This window comes from Triturus cristatus, chromosome 10 (genome assembly GCF_964204655.1).
Source record: "Triturus cristatus chromosome 10, aTriCri1.1, whole genome shotgun sequence".
Classification (NCBI taxonomy): domain Eukaryota; kingdom Metazoa; phylum Chordata; class Amphibia; order Caudata; family Salamandridae; genus Triturus; species Triturus cristatus.
The window spans coordinates 223,778,167-223,794,897 of NC_140593.1; the positions used below are offsets into that span (position 1 = coordinate 223,778,167).

A 16,731-nucleotide genomic window follows, 5' to 3' on the forward strand; every position below is an offset into this window, starting at 1 on the left:
CTTTTGAGGTCGGATGTTGGTCTAAGAAGATCGGGCTGTATGCAGACGATATAATAATTTACACCTCTAAACTACAACAAACTATGACTTATCTCCTGGATATTACAAAAGAGTCTGGGTCTGTTTCGGGCTATGATGTTAATAAGGAAAAAACTGAAGTTATGGCCTGGAACATGAATACTGAGGGAATTTTGTGTAAAAAAGATATGAGGTATCTTGGACTAAGGATAACTCATAACCTAGCGGATCTTACCAAGGTTAATTTTCTCAAGCTTAAAAAGGAAATAAGTGCTAGTCTAAGGGGTTGGTCGCATTTACCACTCACTTTGTTTGGCCGTGTAAATTTGGTCAAAATGATGATCTTGCCAAAGTTAACATTTTTGTTTGAAACAGTTCCCTTGTCTTTTAAGAAGGAGTGGTTCTTAAAACTTCAGAGTGAGATTGGCACTTTTCTTTGGGCATCTAAAGGTTTGCGCCTTTCTTGGAAGAAGCTAAGGAGACGGTTGTTGAAGGGTGGTTTGGCGGTGCCGGATTTTCAACTTTACTTGTGAGCATTTTTGTTAAAAAATAGTAGGATGCTGCTGAATACCCCGACGGATTCGGCAATTGGCAGAATGTTTGAAGTTATGCTGAAGAAGCAGGATTATAATGAGAATGGATTCATGTATAAATCTGCTGATCCGAAATTCTTTAAAAAGGTCAGGTTAAAGGTTCTAAGAGACATCGCGGAGACATGGTAGAGAATCAGGCGGGTTTTAAAGATTCCATATTATAGCCAGAAGGCTTCAATTTGGGATGCCCCAGGATCCCCACCCTGGTCTAAGGATTTGCTGGCTTGTCCTTTAAAGGAGAAGGGTCTTCAGAGATGGGAGCAGTTATTCCCGGATCGATCATTAATTACATGGGGTCAGCGTGAGCAGGAGTGGGGTTCCAGCTTCTCTAGATTCAAGAATTTACAGATTCAGAGTTGGTCGGCGGGAATGGGCGATCAAATAGGTTCTTATAATGAACTGGAGGAGAAGCTGTTTTTGATTCGTGACTTTAAGAAAGAAATACAACTGTGCTACTGGTTGCTGCTTGAAATGAAGGACGGCCCCTTCACGCTCCCAGAGACCCTGTGGGGAGATTGCTTGCCGGAGTTTGCTACGGAAGACCAATGGCAAGTAACAATGTCTATGCTTTATAAAATTGTAAAACTTGCATTTTTAAGGAGTAATCATTTTTTCACGGTGCACAGGGCGTATTGGACTCCTCGAAGACTCTCCAAGTTCGGTTCAGGAGGTTTCGTGGTGTGTCCCAAGTGTAAAAGCCCAAGTGAAGATGATCTGCATATGTTTCTGTGGTGTCCGAAGATCCAGGCTATTTGGTAGGCCGTGAGTTGTTTTCTGTCAAGTATCCTGGGGGTGCAGATTCAGGTAAGCCTAGAGTTGGTTATATCTGGAAGTGATACTGTTTCTTGAGGTTAACACTCATTGTGGTGGCCCAATGCCTTAAGAAATAAAGTGTGATTAGGAGCTTTTTGTGTTGAAAATGACTCCAAGATTTTTAGAATGTCATGGGGCAAATGCATGCAGTCACTGTATTTTGACAGAACAATATTTAACGAAGGAATAGAAGAATGAGCCAATTTACTATGCCTGAGAAACCAACCATGGAGCAAGTTTAAACCCAAGCAATCAGACAGAAAACAATGACCTGAAATTAGTGATCCCTTTGCTCGTGGGAGAGACCATTGCCAATCCATGTACAATTAAAGACCAGGGGGCATATGTATCAACATCTCCATTTGCGATTCTCAAATAGCGATTTTTAAAGAATCGCTATTTGAGAATTGCAAAACGGGATGTATGTAAAAAATCGCTAAACTTTTGCGATTTCTTAAAATTCCTTATTTGCGATTAGCAAATTGTGAAATCGCAATTAAGGAATACCTTCCCATTCATTTCTATGGGCCAGGAGACCCATAGGAATGAATGGGAAGTAATTCTCAAATTGCGAATCGCAATTTGCTAATCGCAATTTGAGAATAATTTCAAAGGTGCAAGGGTGTCATGATGACACCCTGATGCACCCCTGAAATGAGCATGTGTGCGCATATGGCGCACATACATGCCCTGAGGGCATGTATGTGCGCCACGTGGCACTTTGTATAATTAAAAAAAGTGCTTTTTTAAAAGAAATCGCAAATTACCACCAACTAGAAGTTGGTGGTAATTCGCGATTTCTTAAGGATAATTCGCACCACTTGGGTGCGTGTTACATATCATTTAAGAAATCGCAATTTGCGATTTCTTAAATGCTTACGCAAAATTAAGAAATCGCTAAATTAGCAATTCCTTAATTTTGCGATGAGATATTGGCTCATACATCCCGATTAGCGATTTTTCAATCGCAAACGCTGTTATTTTGCGAATCGCAGCGTTTGCGATTAAAAAATCATTTGATACATATGCCCCCAGATACTTTCTGCACCCCTCCTTCATACTAATCTACAATTTACTTATGGAACAGCATCAAAGAGGTGCCAGCACCAATACCCCAAGAATTAAATCAGTTTGACAAAATAGTAACTTGGTATAAATGAAAAAGGTACACTATTAACCATTAGCGATTGGCATAAAATGTACCGTTTTTATTGCCCAGGGTCGTTAATGACAACGGCTCATTATACTTCAAAATCAAGATCACCAAACACACACCAATGAAAACACTTATTCCATCCAATACAACCCTCCTGGTAGTCTTGATGTTCAGCTGTAATGGTGTCAGTGTTATAGAACACTTCCGCATCCTCCCTGATGTGACTATATCAAATCTACAAGATCATGTTACATACAACAAATAACAATAAAATAGCAATAATCATCATAATAATTCTTAATACTTCAATCTTACAAACTAACCTCAGATCCAGGAGGACTTTTAGGATCATAACTGAAGAGTTTCCAACCATCGATATGACATCCAATCCAAACGTCCCCTGTTGTTGGATCGACACATAAATTATCTACCAGTTTGTCAATTTGCAACTCCTTTTAAAAGAAAGAAGAACTATAATTATGCAAGCAAACAAAAAACTGTGGCACAGCATAATTTTGATGCAATTATTTGGCATTGTCCTATCTTGTTATGATCCTTCCTGATTCTGCTGTCTCCAATAGAAATGCTGGGCCAGGTGTACAAACTTTGTAGTCACTCCCATCTCCCAGGACCTACTTAATGGCAGTTGCAGCCGACCTTATTGAGCAGGTACCTAGGCTCCCAACTTACCTGGGCTGGTACTTCAATCAGTTTAGGCCCTTTTGGACCTAGCTGCACGCTATGTGAGCAACCGCTGATCCAATTTTCTAGCTGCCTTCTCGCTGTCTTCCGGCACTCTCTCCTTTCTCTCATATTTCTCTTTTTTTGTACTTATGCTTTTCTATGCGCATTCCTCTCTTTTGTGCCTTTTTGCTATTTTCACTCTCACTTTTTGTGCCTTTATGCTCTTGCATTTCTCACTCTCTTGTATCTTCTGCTTTTTGCATTTCTCACACTGTCTAGTGTGCCTTTCTACTTTCTGTACATTTCTCACATACTCTGTTTGTGCTATTTCTGCTCTTGCATTTTTCACTCTCTCTCTTTGTGCCTTTTTGCTTTTTGTGTTTCTGTTGCACCTGCGGTGCCTCTGTGCTCAATTCTGGCCCCCCCTTTATTAACTCTTTGCTCCTCCCACCACCGTTCCCCCCCCTTCTCCTCTCCCACCTGCCCTTGCTCCTTATCTGCTCTCCTGTGCAATCTTCGCACATCTTCTTCCCAACTTAGTTAGCCCCCCCAATGTTCCCCCATGCCTCTACCACCTCCCAGGACAGTGCAGCTGGGCAGCCCGTGTGCCGATGGTGCACCAAAGGTGCCAAAGGTGAGCCAGCCTGCACCCGTCCACGTCTGGACTGTACCCAGTGCCAGGAACCATGGTTCTATGGCACCCCACAGCTACACCGCTGTTGACCTCAGCACCTTGAAACGGAACACCCTAACAAACTCTGTTGCCGTGCCTCCCCTCACACTACAGTAGCTCCATTCACTAGCACCAACTGCAACTTTACCTGTCACAGCATGCTCATCAATGCACAACCCAGAAATTGTGCAGACCTTCCACCACGCCACAACAGCCCCCACTACCAGATCATATGCATCCTCTTCAACACACACTCACTGAGGAAACATCCCACTGAGCTGTGGGGACTTATCTCCACACGTGCACCCGATGAGACTTGGCTCAACCCTACATCCACCCCCAACATCGCAACATCAATACCCGATAAATACAAGATCACCCACAGGGACCGCATCAATAAACCTGGAGGAGCAATCACCATCATCCACAAAGAGACAATCCTGTGCACCCCCACAACGGCCAACCCCACCCCAATCATTGAACACCTTAACTCCAAGCTCCAATCTGATGTCAAGTCGACCATCAGAGGCACCCTTGCCTACCAACCCCCTGGAACGCACCCAAGCTTCTGTAACTCCATCACCGACTTCATTGCACCCCGCGCCATTCACTACAATGACCTCATATTCCTTGGTGACCTCAATTTCCACCTCGGAGATCAGAGAGACACCAACACCACCAACCTCCTCAAATGTATGAACAACATAAAACTCACCCAACTTATTTGTGACCCCACACACACCACAGGAGACAGGCTGGACCCCATTTTTACATCCAGCTCCTGTGTCAAGTAAAGCCATGTCACCAAATTCAACTGGACTGACCACTACATCCTCCATATCAATGTCACCAATCCACACACCGCCATTCATACTCAGCAGAACACCCCCCACCGCTGCTTGAGCTTGAGCTGATGCTCTCAATAGCTTCAAACCTGACCCCACCACATCCCTCCACCAGAGTGTCAGGAACTTCAACACCTGAATCCCAAACTGCGGGAACTAAATTGCCACCATCAAAGACATCAACCACAGGAGATCCACAAAACAGGCTAGCCAGTACACTGAAGAACTTAGAACAGCAAAATGCATCTGTACACAACAGGAAAGAAGATGGTGCATTAGCAAGGACACCTCCGCCAGGACCTCCTTCACCACTTCCCTAAACTGCTACCATCAGCTACTGAGGGACAAGAACAGAGACACCCTAGTTTCTCACATCGATTCCAGCTCCATCCACAGCAAGGAACTCTTCTACATTGTCAGGTAGTTCTCCACCCTCGCAACCACAAAGAACAGCATCCCCCGGGAGCTCTGCGACAGCCTCAACTATTCACCACTATCTACAAAAACTTCAAACCACAGTCCACTCCTACAGACTTTCTCAACCTACACACCCACACCGCAAGCAGCACAGACTACCAACTGACCACATGGAACCTGCTCACGCCTCAGGAAATTGCCAACATCATGAATTGCATTCACTCATGAGACCCCAAGGACCACTGCCCACACCACATCTTCAACCTCTGTAGAGACAGAAACCAAGGAGAGATAGCAGCCCTGAACCTTCTCGACCTCTCAGCGACATTCAACATCATATAACACCACACGCTGATTGCTAGGCTACACAACATTGACATCCAAGGGTATGCTCCAAATGGATTTCCTCATTCCTCACCAAAAGAACACAGAAGGAAATCATCTGCGGTGTCCCTCAGGGCTCATCCCTCAGCCCCACCCTCTTCCACACCTACATCATTCCCTTGGCCAACATCGTCAGATCCCAGGAACTCAACTTCATATCTTACGCAGACGATACTCAACTCATATTCTCCCTCTCTAAGGACCCTACCAATACCCGAACCAGCTTGCAATGGCGCATGACAAGCTTCATCAACTGGATAAGAGACAACTAACTGAGTCTGAGTCCCTTTGTCCCTGCAAGCACCTGGATACCCTCTAGGGTGATTGGCTGTGCTAAACAACTTGACTGATTACTTGATTTGTTGCTAATCATGTGCACAAATTACAGCCAGCAATTTTGTGATCAGAAAGTTTATGAGCCAACCTTTCTATGAATAGGTCAGTTTGTCCAAAAAGGATTCAGAGTGGCGTACCTTGCTCAGTTTGCCACTGGATTCAAGCTAGCCTGGCTGATGAGGGGTGTTACCCCAAATCCGGGTCCCAAGATGCTTGTTTCCAGTTCAGGGAAGACCTGGCTTGGCAGTTCGGGCTGGACTGTTCCCATGAGGCACAGGGTCAAGACTGATTTGCATATAGCTGGGTCTGAACTGAGGTGGCGAGCTGAGCTAAAGAACGATGATGGATTCAGCCCATCTGTGACTGTGGGTGGGAGTCTGAAAAATTTTAGCGCTGCGTCCATCATCTTGTATTTGCTTCATACCTCAATAGTATTCATGAAATAGATCACAAATTGTGACTTACTCCAATTGGAAGAAATCACAAGGATGGTGGCCTGCTAGACAACAGACCAACATTTCTGTGATTGCCCCTTAATTAAGAAAACGTTTAATTTAAATGCAGCCCTATTTTCCAGGTCTAACAGTCCGTGCCTGTGAGTCTGGGGCAGGGCGGGACCATGTCTCTGCATCTGCAGGGGGGAAGTGGTCGGCCAAACCTACATCTGCACTTTGATATCTCCAGGCTGTTCTTGGGACATATCACCCAGTCCCCACAAAGCGTTAAATTGGCTTGCTCCACACAAACCCATCACTTCTCTCATGCTGGGAGAAGCGCTGGGATAGGGTGGGTTCTGTGGGCCTGCGCTCCTGGGGATTGTAGTGCCAGGAGCAGCGAGGCATGGCACAAGGAGGGAGCAGAAGAGCGCGGACCGGCAGCGAAAGGTAGGTGTGTGAGAAGTTGGCCTGGTATGTGATGTCCACTAATTAAAGTGGGCAACCTGCACCAGTCCAAACAGACTTCAAAGTTCTAAGGTCAAAGTTAATCTTAGAAAGCTATCCAAGTGGTAGCTGTGGAGAGCAGCCTTCAGGCTTAGTCTTGAAGGAATGTTAAGCAGCTTGTTTTACCAGAATGCAACCTTATTGTATTGGTTAAATGAAAGGAGAACCACACAGTAGTTATAAGAAAATATTTTTATTATTATAACACACCTGAAATACCTCACAGTATCTGCTGCACGCAGATAAACACAAAGCACACAAAACTATAGCACAGAAACAATCGTAAGTAGCACTAACACACAGTGGGCTCCCAGGGGAGACCAAACCATATACTAAAATAGTGGTATAAGAACCACGACTCGAGTCAAGACAGAATCTAGAGGATGTAGAATTGCTCGGACCCCAAGGAACCACCCAATGTGAGTAAGTAGGGACCCCATGGAGGACAGGTGCAGTGTGTGCATACTATTTAATGGGAGAGTAACGTTGCAGTTTTAAAGTTTAAGGCCCCTTCCCAGTGGATTGCGAGGAAACCCTTTGGAACATAGAAGGTTGGAGAGCCACCTCACCCGTGGATACTGAAGTACCAGTTACCTATCCCAGGGAAGCCGGGTGTATAGGACTGAAGTGGCGTCGGAAACCGCTGTAGTTCTAAATGGGAGTCTTCAAAGGAATGCCCTTGCTGGAAGGAAGAAAAGTATCTGGTGGAACCCAAAGGTGGATTCTTGAAGGAAGGAACCTGAAAGCAGAGGGGACAGAGTCTGGGTCACTCAGCAGTGACCAGGGGCTCGGTAGACGAATGACCACCGATGTCGAGTGCTTCAGGTGTGAAGAAGGAGACCTTGACTCTACAGCTGCAGGGACCAGGAGATGTCGAGGACGACCAGGAGCCGGATATGAGCTGTCCCACGAAGGATGTCGAGTGCTGAGGGGTCGGTATCCGGCGGGAGCACAAGCAAGCCTTGGCAGCGGCAACCCACAAAGAAGGTCGAGGAAGGTCGAGGTCTGGCCCACAAAGGACCAGTGGACTCACCACAGCAAGGGGACAGCGACAGCCCAATGCACGAAGTTGAGGAACAGCAACAAGCATATGCACGTGCAAAAGTACGCGGTGCACAGGGGTTCTGGTTATGCGGTCCCCACGAGGGATACTGGCCTCAAACTTGGTGAGAGGGCAACTCAACCTCAAGGAATGTAGGAAACCACCTCCTGTGTTGCTTGAGCCTTAAGAGTCCGCAGGAGCTCAGGATCAGCAGACTGGTCAGTTGCGTTATGGTGCCTGCAAATGCAGGGGAATGACCCCTTCACTCCAAGGGAGATACTTCATTTGTCCTTGATGCTCCACAGGTCCTGCACGGAGCCTGTTTGGTGCACAGACGATGTTTTGGACGGAGAGAGAGACGAAGTCAAGCTCAGTTGAAGTCCAGCGAAGTCCAGAGTGTCCAGACGGTCGAAGGTCGAAGGTCTTGTCCACGTCGAATCTCGGGTCCTACAGCCAGGTAAGCCCTTTTGTACCCACGAGAGAGGGTTGGACAGATTCAGGGGACTCTCCTAGGGGAGGGTCAGGACAGTGGGGAGGTTACTCCCATGTCCTTTGTCCAGTTTCGCACCAGAGCTGGAGCCAACGGCTCGCAGAAATGGTTTGAACTGGAGTATGAACAGGGACACCAAATGTGCCCCTCGTGCAGACTTTCAGGCACTTTGGAAGTGCACCCACCCAGCTCCAATAGGCTGAATCCTGTCTGGGAGGTGGTCACACCTCACTGTGACAGGATGCCTTTTGTGCTGCCTTCCTCTGCTCGAGATTGGCTCAGCAGCAGGAGGGCAGAAATGTGTCTCTGGTCAGCAGCAACCATTTGGTGCTGTCCGGGTAGAGAAGGCTGGTACCGGGAAGACCAGGGACCCACAAAGCTTGCTTCTGAGGGCTGGAATCATACCTCCCACACCAGTTACCGGTGTGGAGGTATGAGTCCAAGGTGCTTGATACCAAACACGACATGGTTTGTTGCAGCCGTTTTCGAGATAGCATTTTAAGCGAGCATAAAATTGCTGCTCTACCTATGTCGGGCTGCATCACCGAAAACCCCGCAGAATGGTCTATGAAGGCTGCAGGAGTACTCTGCTCATTCAGGGGCACCCTTCCACGTAATACCCAGCACCCTGCCTTTCGGACTGTCAAGGCCTGCTATAGGGGTGACTTATAGGTTTTAAGTGTAGTGACCTATAGATATAGTAAACCAATATCTAAAGTAAGTGGCGCATGCAATGGCAGGCCTGTAGTTCCCTTTTGCATGGCCTCTCATAGATGGCATAATACATGCTTCAGCCCATGGGAGGCCTCTGGGGTACCTATGCCCTGGGTACCGGTGTACCATATACTAGGGACTGACAAGGGTACCCCAGTATCCAATCTGGAGTGCACCTAAGTACATGACATAACATTTTAAGGAGAAAGCAGATAGACTGGGATCCTGATTAGCGGGATCCCAGTCAGACTAGTCACAAACCAGCAAAACACCGGGCAAAAATTGAGGGTAACCATGCAGTTAGATCCCACCTTCCTACAAGGTGTTTAAATTTTTTTTTGTTATTTTTTTCCCCGTGCTGACAACCACTGCCCCCTAAATTCGAGATGGCAGCAGCCACTGCTGGATCCCTTTCATTTTGCAAATATATCTTGCTTACTGTCTAATGATTGTAACAGCTCATACCTCTTACACGAGAAACAAGACTGTTCAATAAATCCTTTTATTGAAACGCCCGTCTCTCTATTTCTGTGTAACTCTGGAGAAACTAAGCGTGCGAAATTGACTGAGTGAAACTGTTATCTATTGTTTCCACGATTCTGAGACACGTTCCGATTCTAAGGGAAATAAAGTTGTCATTTTTATGTGGTTGTCAGAAACGAATCCCTGCTTGTTCATTCGAGAAGTTTCTAGTGACCTCTGAGTTAGCTGGCACACACAAGTAATTAAGTTTAATGTACTCAATAGGAGCATACTGACCTTAGTCCTATGCAAAAACTATAGTGTATATTATTCCAATGCGCAGAGCCTATAAGGGAAATAGGAACTACACCACACTGTCTTGACGAGTCTTATTATTCAGTAACAATAAAAAGGAATTGTTGTTTAAAGTGCAAAGTTCAAAATCCTCATATCCAGTTTATGTGTCAATTTTACAGACCATACATGACTGGTTTGCTTAGTGATATAGAGGACCACACTTATTATCTCATAATATTTGTAACCTCTGAAAAGAGTGAAGAGACTTTAGTTCAAATGGGCCAGTTTATTCACCACAGTATCTAACAGGCATTTGCAATGCAACATGTCTCCCATTTACGCGAGTTTAAGCTATTGGTATTGTAAATGACAATGCGTTTTATTTATGTTTCAAAATCTAAAAGATAAATAAAAGGCATTGTCATTTAAAATGCCAATAGCTCAAACTCGCGTAAATGTGAGACCTGATGCATTGCAAATGCTTGTTATGAGATGTGAAAACACAACAGGAGGTTGGGGAAGAAGGACGAAAAGCGAAAGAAAGCTTGACGGCGCAGGTCTCTGGACTGCACCCATTGGAGGGAGAGATCTCTAGAGAGAGCAGGATGTGAAAGAAGTATCCTGGCCCAGGCAGTCACGTGACAAGAGGGTGGAGTTGAAAGTCGAAGAAGAAGGAGACAGTTACATTGTGCATGGCCTCCAGGCAAGGTGCTAAAACGAAGAAGAGCAAAGAATGAACACAAGCATTTGTATTATAGCGCTTACTTACTACCCTTGGCATGTCTAACAAAGTGACAGTAACAGGACTAGCTGAGACACCCTGAAGACCACGACTCCTTCCATGGGCCCCAATGTTTAATTAGGTCCATAACGTTTCATTCACAGTCTCAAAACAATTTCAGAATTGAAACATTTTCAATATTTGTTGATACTCATTTATCTTACATATCTAACAACCAATGACAATGGCACTGGCCGGTTGTAGACGTATGCCGTTTGCTGTGATATCTGAATGCTATCACAGAAAGCTTAGAGAGGAATCAAAATATGGGCCTTGAGGCCCTCTATGGGAATTACAGAAGTTTAATTTACGTGTTTAAGCAACGGCCTTAATTACATACGCAGCTCCCCCTTTTAGTGGGCCCTGGATGTGGGATTGTACAAACATAAGAATGTTGCTAAACAGAGACACATAACATCCATAGCCAAATTGACGATATATAAATAATGCACACATCAGTTAAGTGTCTACCAGGACTGTGTGTTTGTCTTCAGGGTGATCAGCGGTCAAAAAAAAAAAGCTCTTGATAATAATTTGTAATCCGAACAGTTAGGTAGCTGTAAAATAACAAGAGATGGGTTATGGGCGTCAGAAAGCAAAGGAAAGTCTCAGACAAACATGCAAATGTTCCTCGTCTAACATGCCTGTTTCCCAAGAGACTTTCCTGTGCTTCAAAATCTCCCGCAACTCCTGGCTGCTCTTCCCTCGCAGATCTCGCTGCCACTGGCTTTTCGCCATGAGGCTTACTTCGCCGGGCTTCTATTGCTGGCTGTTTCACTCGCTCAAAGAAGACCAACGAACTTTCCGACATTTACCTCATTGCTAGCAACTCCAACTCAGTGGCATTATTCATAATCTGAGCGCACCTACAGGGACATCTTAAGGATTTTGGGGGCCCTGGGCCAAACATATTTTGGGGGCCCCTGTTCAGAACAGCTTAGAATTTATGATCCAATTTGAGCCCCTGTTTCCCACGCAGTTTCCGCTTCCTCAGCTGCATTAGCGGTCCAGTTTCATCAAAGGCATTAGCCTATATATTCCCGATGCAAACGGACGCGTGCCTTCGGCGTGCCGCTGGTGTGCCAAAGGCAAGGCCCTCTGCGCCCGTCAGCATCCCGGAGGCGTCTGGCTCTGGCCATGCTGCCCAGTTCCCCTCCGGTGAGTTTCTTCCACTATATTTCAATAGGGAAAAACTGCTTAGCCTTAGGTGGCTACCATTATGTCAGTGTACAGCCGCTGATCCGAGCTTGGAGGTAGACTTTCGATGCAATAAGTGCAACTGGTCTCTCCTCCAGCCTAGCAAACTCGCACCCAAGATCCTCCCACGCAACAATAAGTTTAAAAACAATAAGAAAACAGAGGACTTAAAGGCCACCCTTTTAAATTGTCACTCTATGCAAATGCATGAACCACACATTTCTGACCTACTTTTAGACGAACAGTCTGATCTTTTATTTCTCACTGAGTTCTGGCTGTCTGAAGCCTCCAACTCTACTATCACCTCGGCCATCCCTACGGGTTATAAAATCTTTAGGAGAGACCGACAAAGTGGGAAGGGGGGCGGTGTCACCATAATTTACAATTAAAAACTAGACTGCTCTCCCATACCAATGGAAAACATCAAGGGTGCAGAGTCTTTAGGCTTCTGCTGTACCTTATCCCCCCATCATAGCACAGCTGTTTTTCTGATTTACAGACCTCTCGGTACAATTGGAAATGTTATTACTACGCTTAATACAGCCACCACCTCCCTGGCCTTAAAATACAACAACTGCCTTATTCTGGGAGATTTCAATATGTATATGGACAATGGAAAAGACGCTCAAACAATTTCCTTGTTGGGGACGCTGCAGGCCTGCAACATGTTTCCATCTATTTCTTCGGCCACCCATGAGAAAGGCTATACCCTAGACCAAATCTTTCACAACTTTGACATATAAGCAAGCCTACCTCTTCCCATTACCTGGTCTGACCACCTCCTATTAAAATGTGTCATTCCCATCTCTGCCACAGCCCCTTGGACTAACACAGGGCAGAGGGTCCCTAATCACAGGATGTTCCATAAAATATCCATCCCAATGTTAGCAGATGCCCTCGGTTGTTCCTCACCGGAGCTGTCTGGCTGCCCCGACTCGGACACCCTCTCAATAGACTCATGGCTCCGTACTAACATTGGTACAGTGGTACCGATTGTTTCCCGCTCCTCAAAGAGGTCGGCCTCACCAGTTCCATGGTTTAACGGGTCCCTCAGATCTAGAAAAAGAATTGTAGAAAAATGGAACGGAAATGGCGTAAATCCTATCTACCTGAGGACAGTAAGGTGTATAAAGACACCTTAAAATCTCATTACATTCTTGTGAAGGCAGCCAAGAAAAACGTCTTTCAAACCAAAATAGAAAATGCCCAAAATAAGAGTAAGGAAATCTTTAGCATAGTTAAAAGCAGGCACAAAGGAAGGGCCATGTATGGAAGAATGGTCTAAGCAAATAGCTCAATTCTTCCACAAAAAGATCTCCGTGATCCAACAAGCCTTCAGTAACATCTCAGAGGAAGAACTGACCTTATACCGTAGTTCCAATAGCAAATTTCACCTCATGGATCCTCCCTCTTTACTAGTTTTCCCTGAGTTTTAGCTTGAAGAGTCACTGAGTTTTAGCTTGAAGAGTCACTGACCTTTCTCTAAAACATTAAGTCTGGCTCTCCTACCTACCCATGTCCAGCGAATATCCTGAACCTATTAGCTCCCACCATAAACCCCACGGTAACCCAGCTCTTTAATGCTTCCCTCTCTTCAGGCAACATGCCGAAATTATGGAAGAATGCTAAGATTCTTCCACTGATAAAAAAGGCTAACGCCAAACTGACGGAGCCTGCCAACTACAGGCCAATCTCCCTTCTTCCTGCCCTCTCCAAAGTATTAGAAAAGCATGTAAACAATGCCCTCCAAAAACACATTGATGAAGGGAAGCTCCTTCATGAGTCCCAATCTGGTTTTAGGGCTAACTACAGTACGGAGTCCGCTCTCCTGGATGTGACTGAATTTCTCAAGGGTAAGCTGGACCAGGGAGGCAAGGCTGTTCTGATAGTGCTCGATCTGTCGGCGGCCTTCAATACGGTCCCACATGAGAGGCTCTTGGAGAGACTTGCTAACATCGACCTGGGGGGGCGCCTTAACACGGATGTCATCCTTCTTCGCAAATAGATCTCAGGACATCTGGCTCCCACCTTTCTCATCCCCGGTTCCGGCCATGAATGTAGGTGTCCCTCAGGGCTCCATTCTCAGTCCTACCCTTTTTAACCCCTTCAGTGCCCCGCCCTTTCCCCGCCCTGTGCCGGGCGTTGCATTAGCGGGCGGGGTTCATGACGAGATAGTCTCGTCATGGGCACAGCGCAACCGTGCTCCATGACGAGACTATCTCGTCATGGGCACTAAAGAGGTTAATATATATCTATCCCCCTTGCATTTCTGGTAGAGGAAGAGGGCGCCAAAATTGGTTCCTATGCTGATGACACTCAGCTGATTTTTACATGTGAAAATGGAACTGACTTTGACGGTGCAATGATTAGGTCTTGCCTCACAAAGGATTCTAAGTGGCTTAAGATCAATCAGCTAAAGTGCAATCCTGACAAAACTGAAGTTATTTTCTTTGGTAATCCAGAAACGCCTGACTGGAGCTCTTGGTGGCCAAAAGATCTGCTGCCCCCGCCCGCGGAAAAGGAGAAAGTCAAAAACGTATGAATTGTCATAGACAAGACACTCTCCATGCGCTTTCCAATCCAAAGCTTGCTTTGGCATACACCGGATGCTAAAAAAAAATCCTGCCACTGTTACCGCATGAGAGAAGAAAGATCGTGGTGCAGGCTCCGGTGACTTCAAAGCTTGACTATGTCAACAGCTTGTACCTCAGTCTTCCCAAAGCCCTTATCCAGCGCCTACAAGTAGTACAAAACGCGGCGGCCAGAACCATCCTGAGACCTAAACCCAGATCTAGTATGAACCCTATTCTTAAGTCTCTACACTGGCTCCGCATAAAAGAACATATCAACTTCAAAGCGATGACCATCTTCTTTAAAGCTTTCCACAGCTTAGGAGCCGGCTACCTAAATAAGCACGTTAATCACTGCACAACATCTAGACCCCTAAGATCTTCCAATGCCTACCTGGCCATCGTTCCTAAAATATGCTATGCCCGCACTCGAGGCAGATCCCTCTGCTTTCTAGGTGCAAAATTGTGGAATAGACTCCCTGAGTCTCTGAGACTAAACACAGACCTACTCTCTTTCAGGAATAACTTAAAAACCTGGCTTTTTAATAACTGATGGGTCTTTTACGCATGTTTTCCTCCCGCTGTCATGTGCCAGGACACTCTAGTCTGAGTGGCTGCACGCTTTATTAAATACATTATTTCATTTAATTTCATTAGGTCCCTGACAGTGCAAAGGAACACTCGTCCAAATTCTAAGGGCCTTAATTATGAGGTTGTTTCACTTTTATGCCGCCGGTGCGTCACTTTTTGTGACGCACCGGCAGCGAAAGAAATGTGCCATGTTGCGCCCTATTTACAAAGTGACGCATCTAGGCAGATGCGTCACTTTGTAAACCCCTGCAGCACATTATACCTGCGCCAGGTATAATGTATGCAGGGTGGGTGTTCCCCCGCAAAAAGCCTCATAGAAGTGGCACATTGAAATCTATGAGAACTCAGGGAGGCCATTGCGTCAATATCTTACACCTGCCTCACAGCAGGTGTAAGACTGATGCAGGCCCTTTCACATGGGGCTTGCCCCATGTGAAAGGACACATTGCTGGACTTGCGTCTATTTTCAGACACTCCCCAGCAATGCATCACTTTTGCGCCTACAGATACGCCAGAAATACTGACATATCTGTAACTCCTTGCGACATGATGCGACATACAGTAAATATGACGCATCCGTCATGTCGCAAGGAGGGTGCACTAAGAAGTGACGCATCCCCGTTTTCACACAGCGATGCATCACTTCTCATAAATAAGGCCATAAATGTGTTTACATCTAATATTCAATATTGTAACACAGCAGCAGCTCACCACTACTACTGCAAATAATCTCTGTGACGCCCTCCCATTTCTTATATGTTAGGCCTTGTTTTGATCTAAAAGAAACTTTTTTTCTGTATATTGCATGAAACATAAACACAACATTTCTCAGCAAAATGGCTGTACTAGACTCTCACACAGGCACATAAAACATAAATTAAAGGAAAACAGTAATTAAAACAATCTGTTTAAGAAATAATCAAGGTCATTAGGGCAAAACTCTGGAGAACGGAGCTGACTCTGTCAGTGGGCCCCCTGAAAGGCTGGGGCCCTGGGCCAGAGCCCACTTTGCCCATGCATTAAAACGTCTCTGCACACCTAGCACTCCGGCTCACATTTTCCTGTTAATATACTGCTGATTTAGAGCGTGTTTTTAACTAAAGGTTTCCGCTGCAGCAAGCGTACAAATAAACTTCTGTGCCTTTAGTTACTGCGCAACCGACTTCAGCTGCCCACACACTCCCCTGCAATGCACAGCAATAGGTCTTGCGGCTGTCATTATTTAGCATGTGAAAAAAATAAAATCAAAAAACAAGTTGGGTGAGCCGTGCGCAACAAGACGCGCAGCTGCCATTAATTAGTAAGTATGATTACAGTGTAACAACCAAGTAAAGGGGTCAGTAGCCATTGGAGGATACACATGATGACATGGCCATACTAAGGAGGGAATAACAAGCCTATTAAGGAATCAAACGCCAGCATTTACAAAGGACAAAGACACAAGCCAATGAAAAATATGGGCAGGGCTTCTCCTCCGTACTCTACCTACAACAGATCGCCAGAGCAGCACTTGCGAGCTGGTTCAGGCTTGACCTAAAAATGAATCTAGTAGATAATAGTCTTATGTTATCACATTTCTGCACTGATATTATCAGTTCCTGTATTTGGCAAATCTGAAGCTATCTGAAAACAGGGAGCAGTATTTATTTGCTGTGTTGTGTGCAGTTGCGTCCGGCACAGGTAAGACCGGTGAATCAGGAAACTCGGCGATGCGGCGCGCACAGTGT

At 45.6% G+C, this 16,731-nt stretch overlaps 1 protein-coding gene across 1 annotated transcript in view; it reads right to left on the reverse strand.

The window, feature by feature from the left end:
- The window catches only part of LOC146789239 (serum paraoxonase/arylesterase 2-like), a 375,480-nt gene that overhangs the window by 62,909 nt on the left and 295,840 nt on the right, over nt 1-16,731 (reverse strand). The window contains exon 8 of the mRNA XM_085630859.1: nt 2,904-3,032. Coding sequence (XP_085486985.1) covers nt 2,904-3,032 — 129 coding nt within the window. The remainder of the gene's footprint in view (nt 1-2,903; nt 3,033-16,731) is intronic.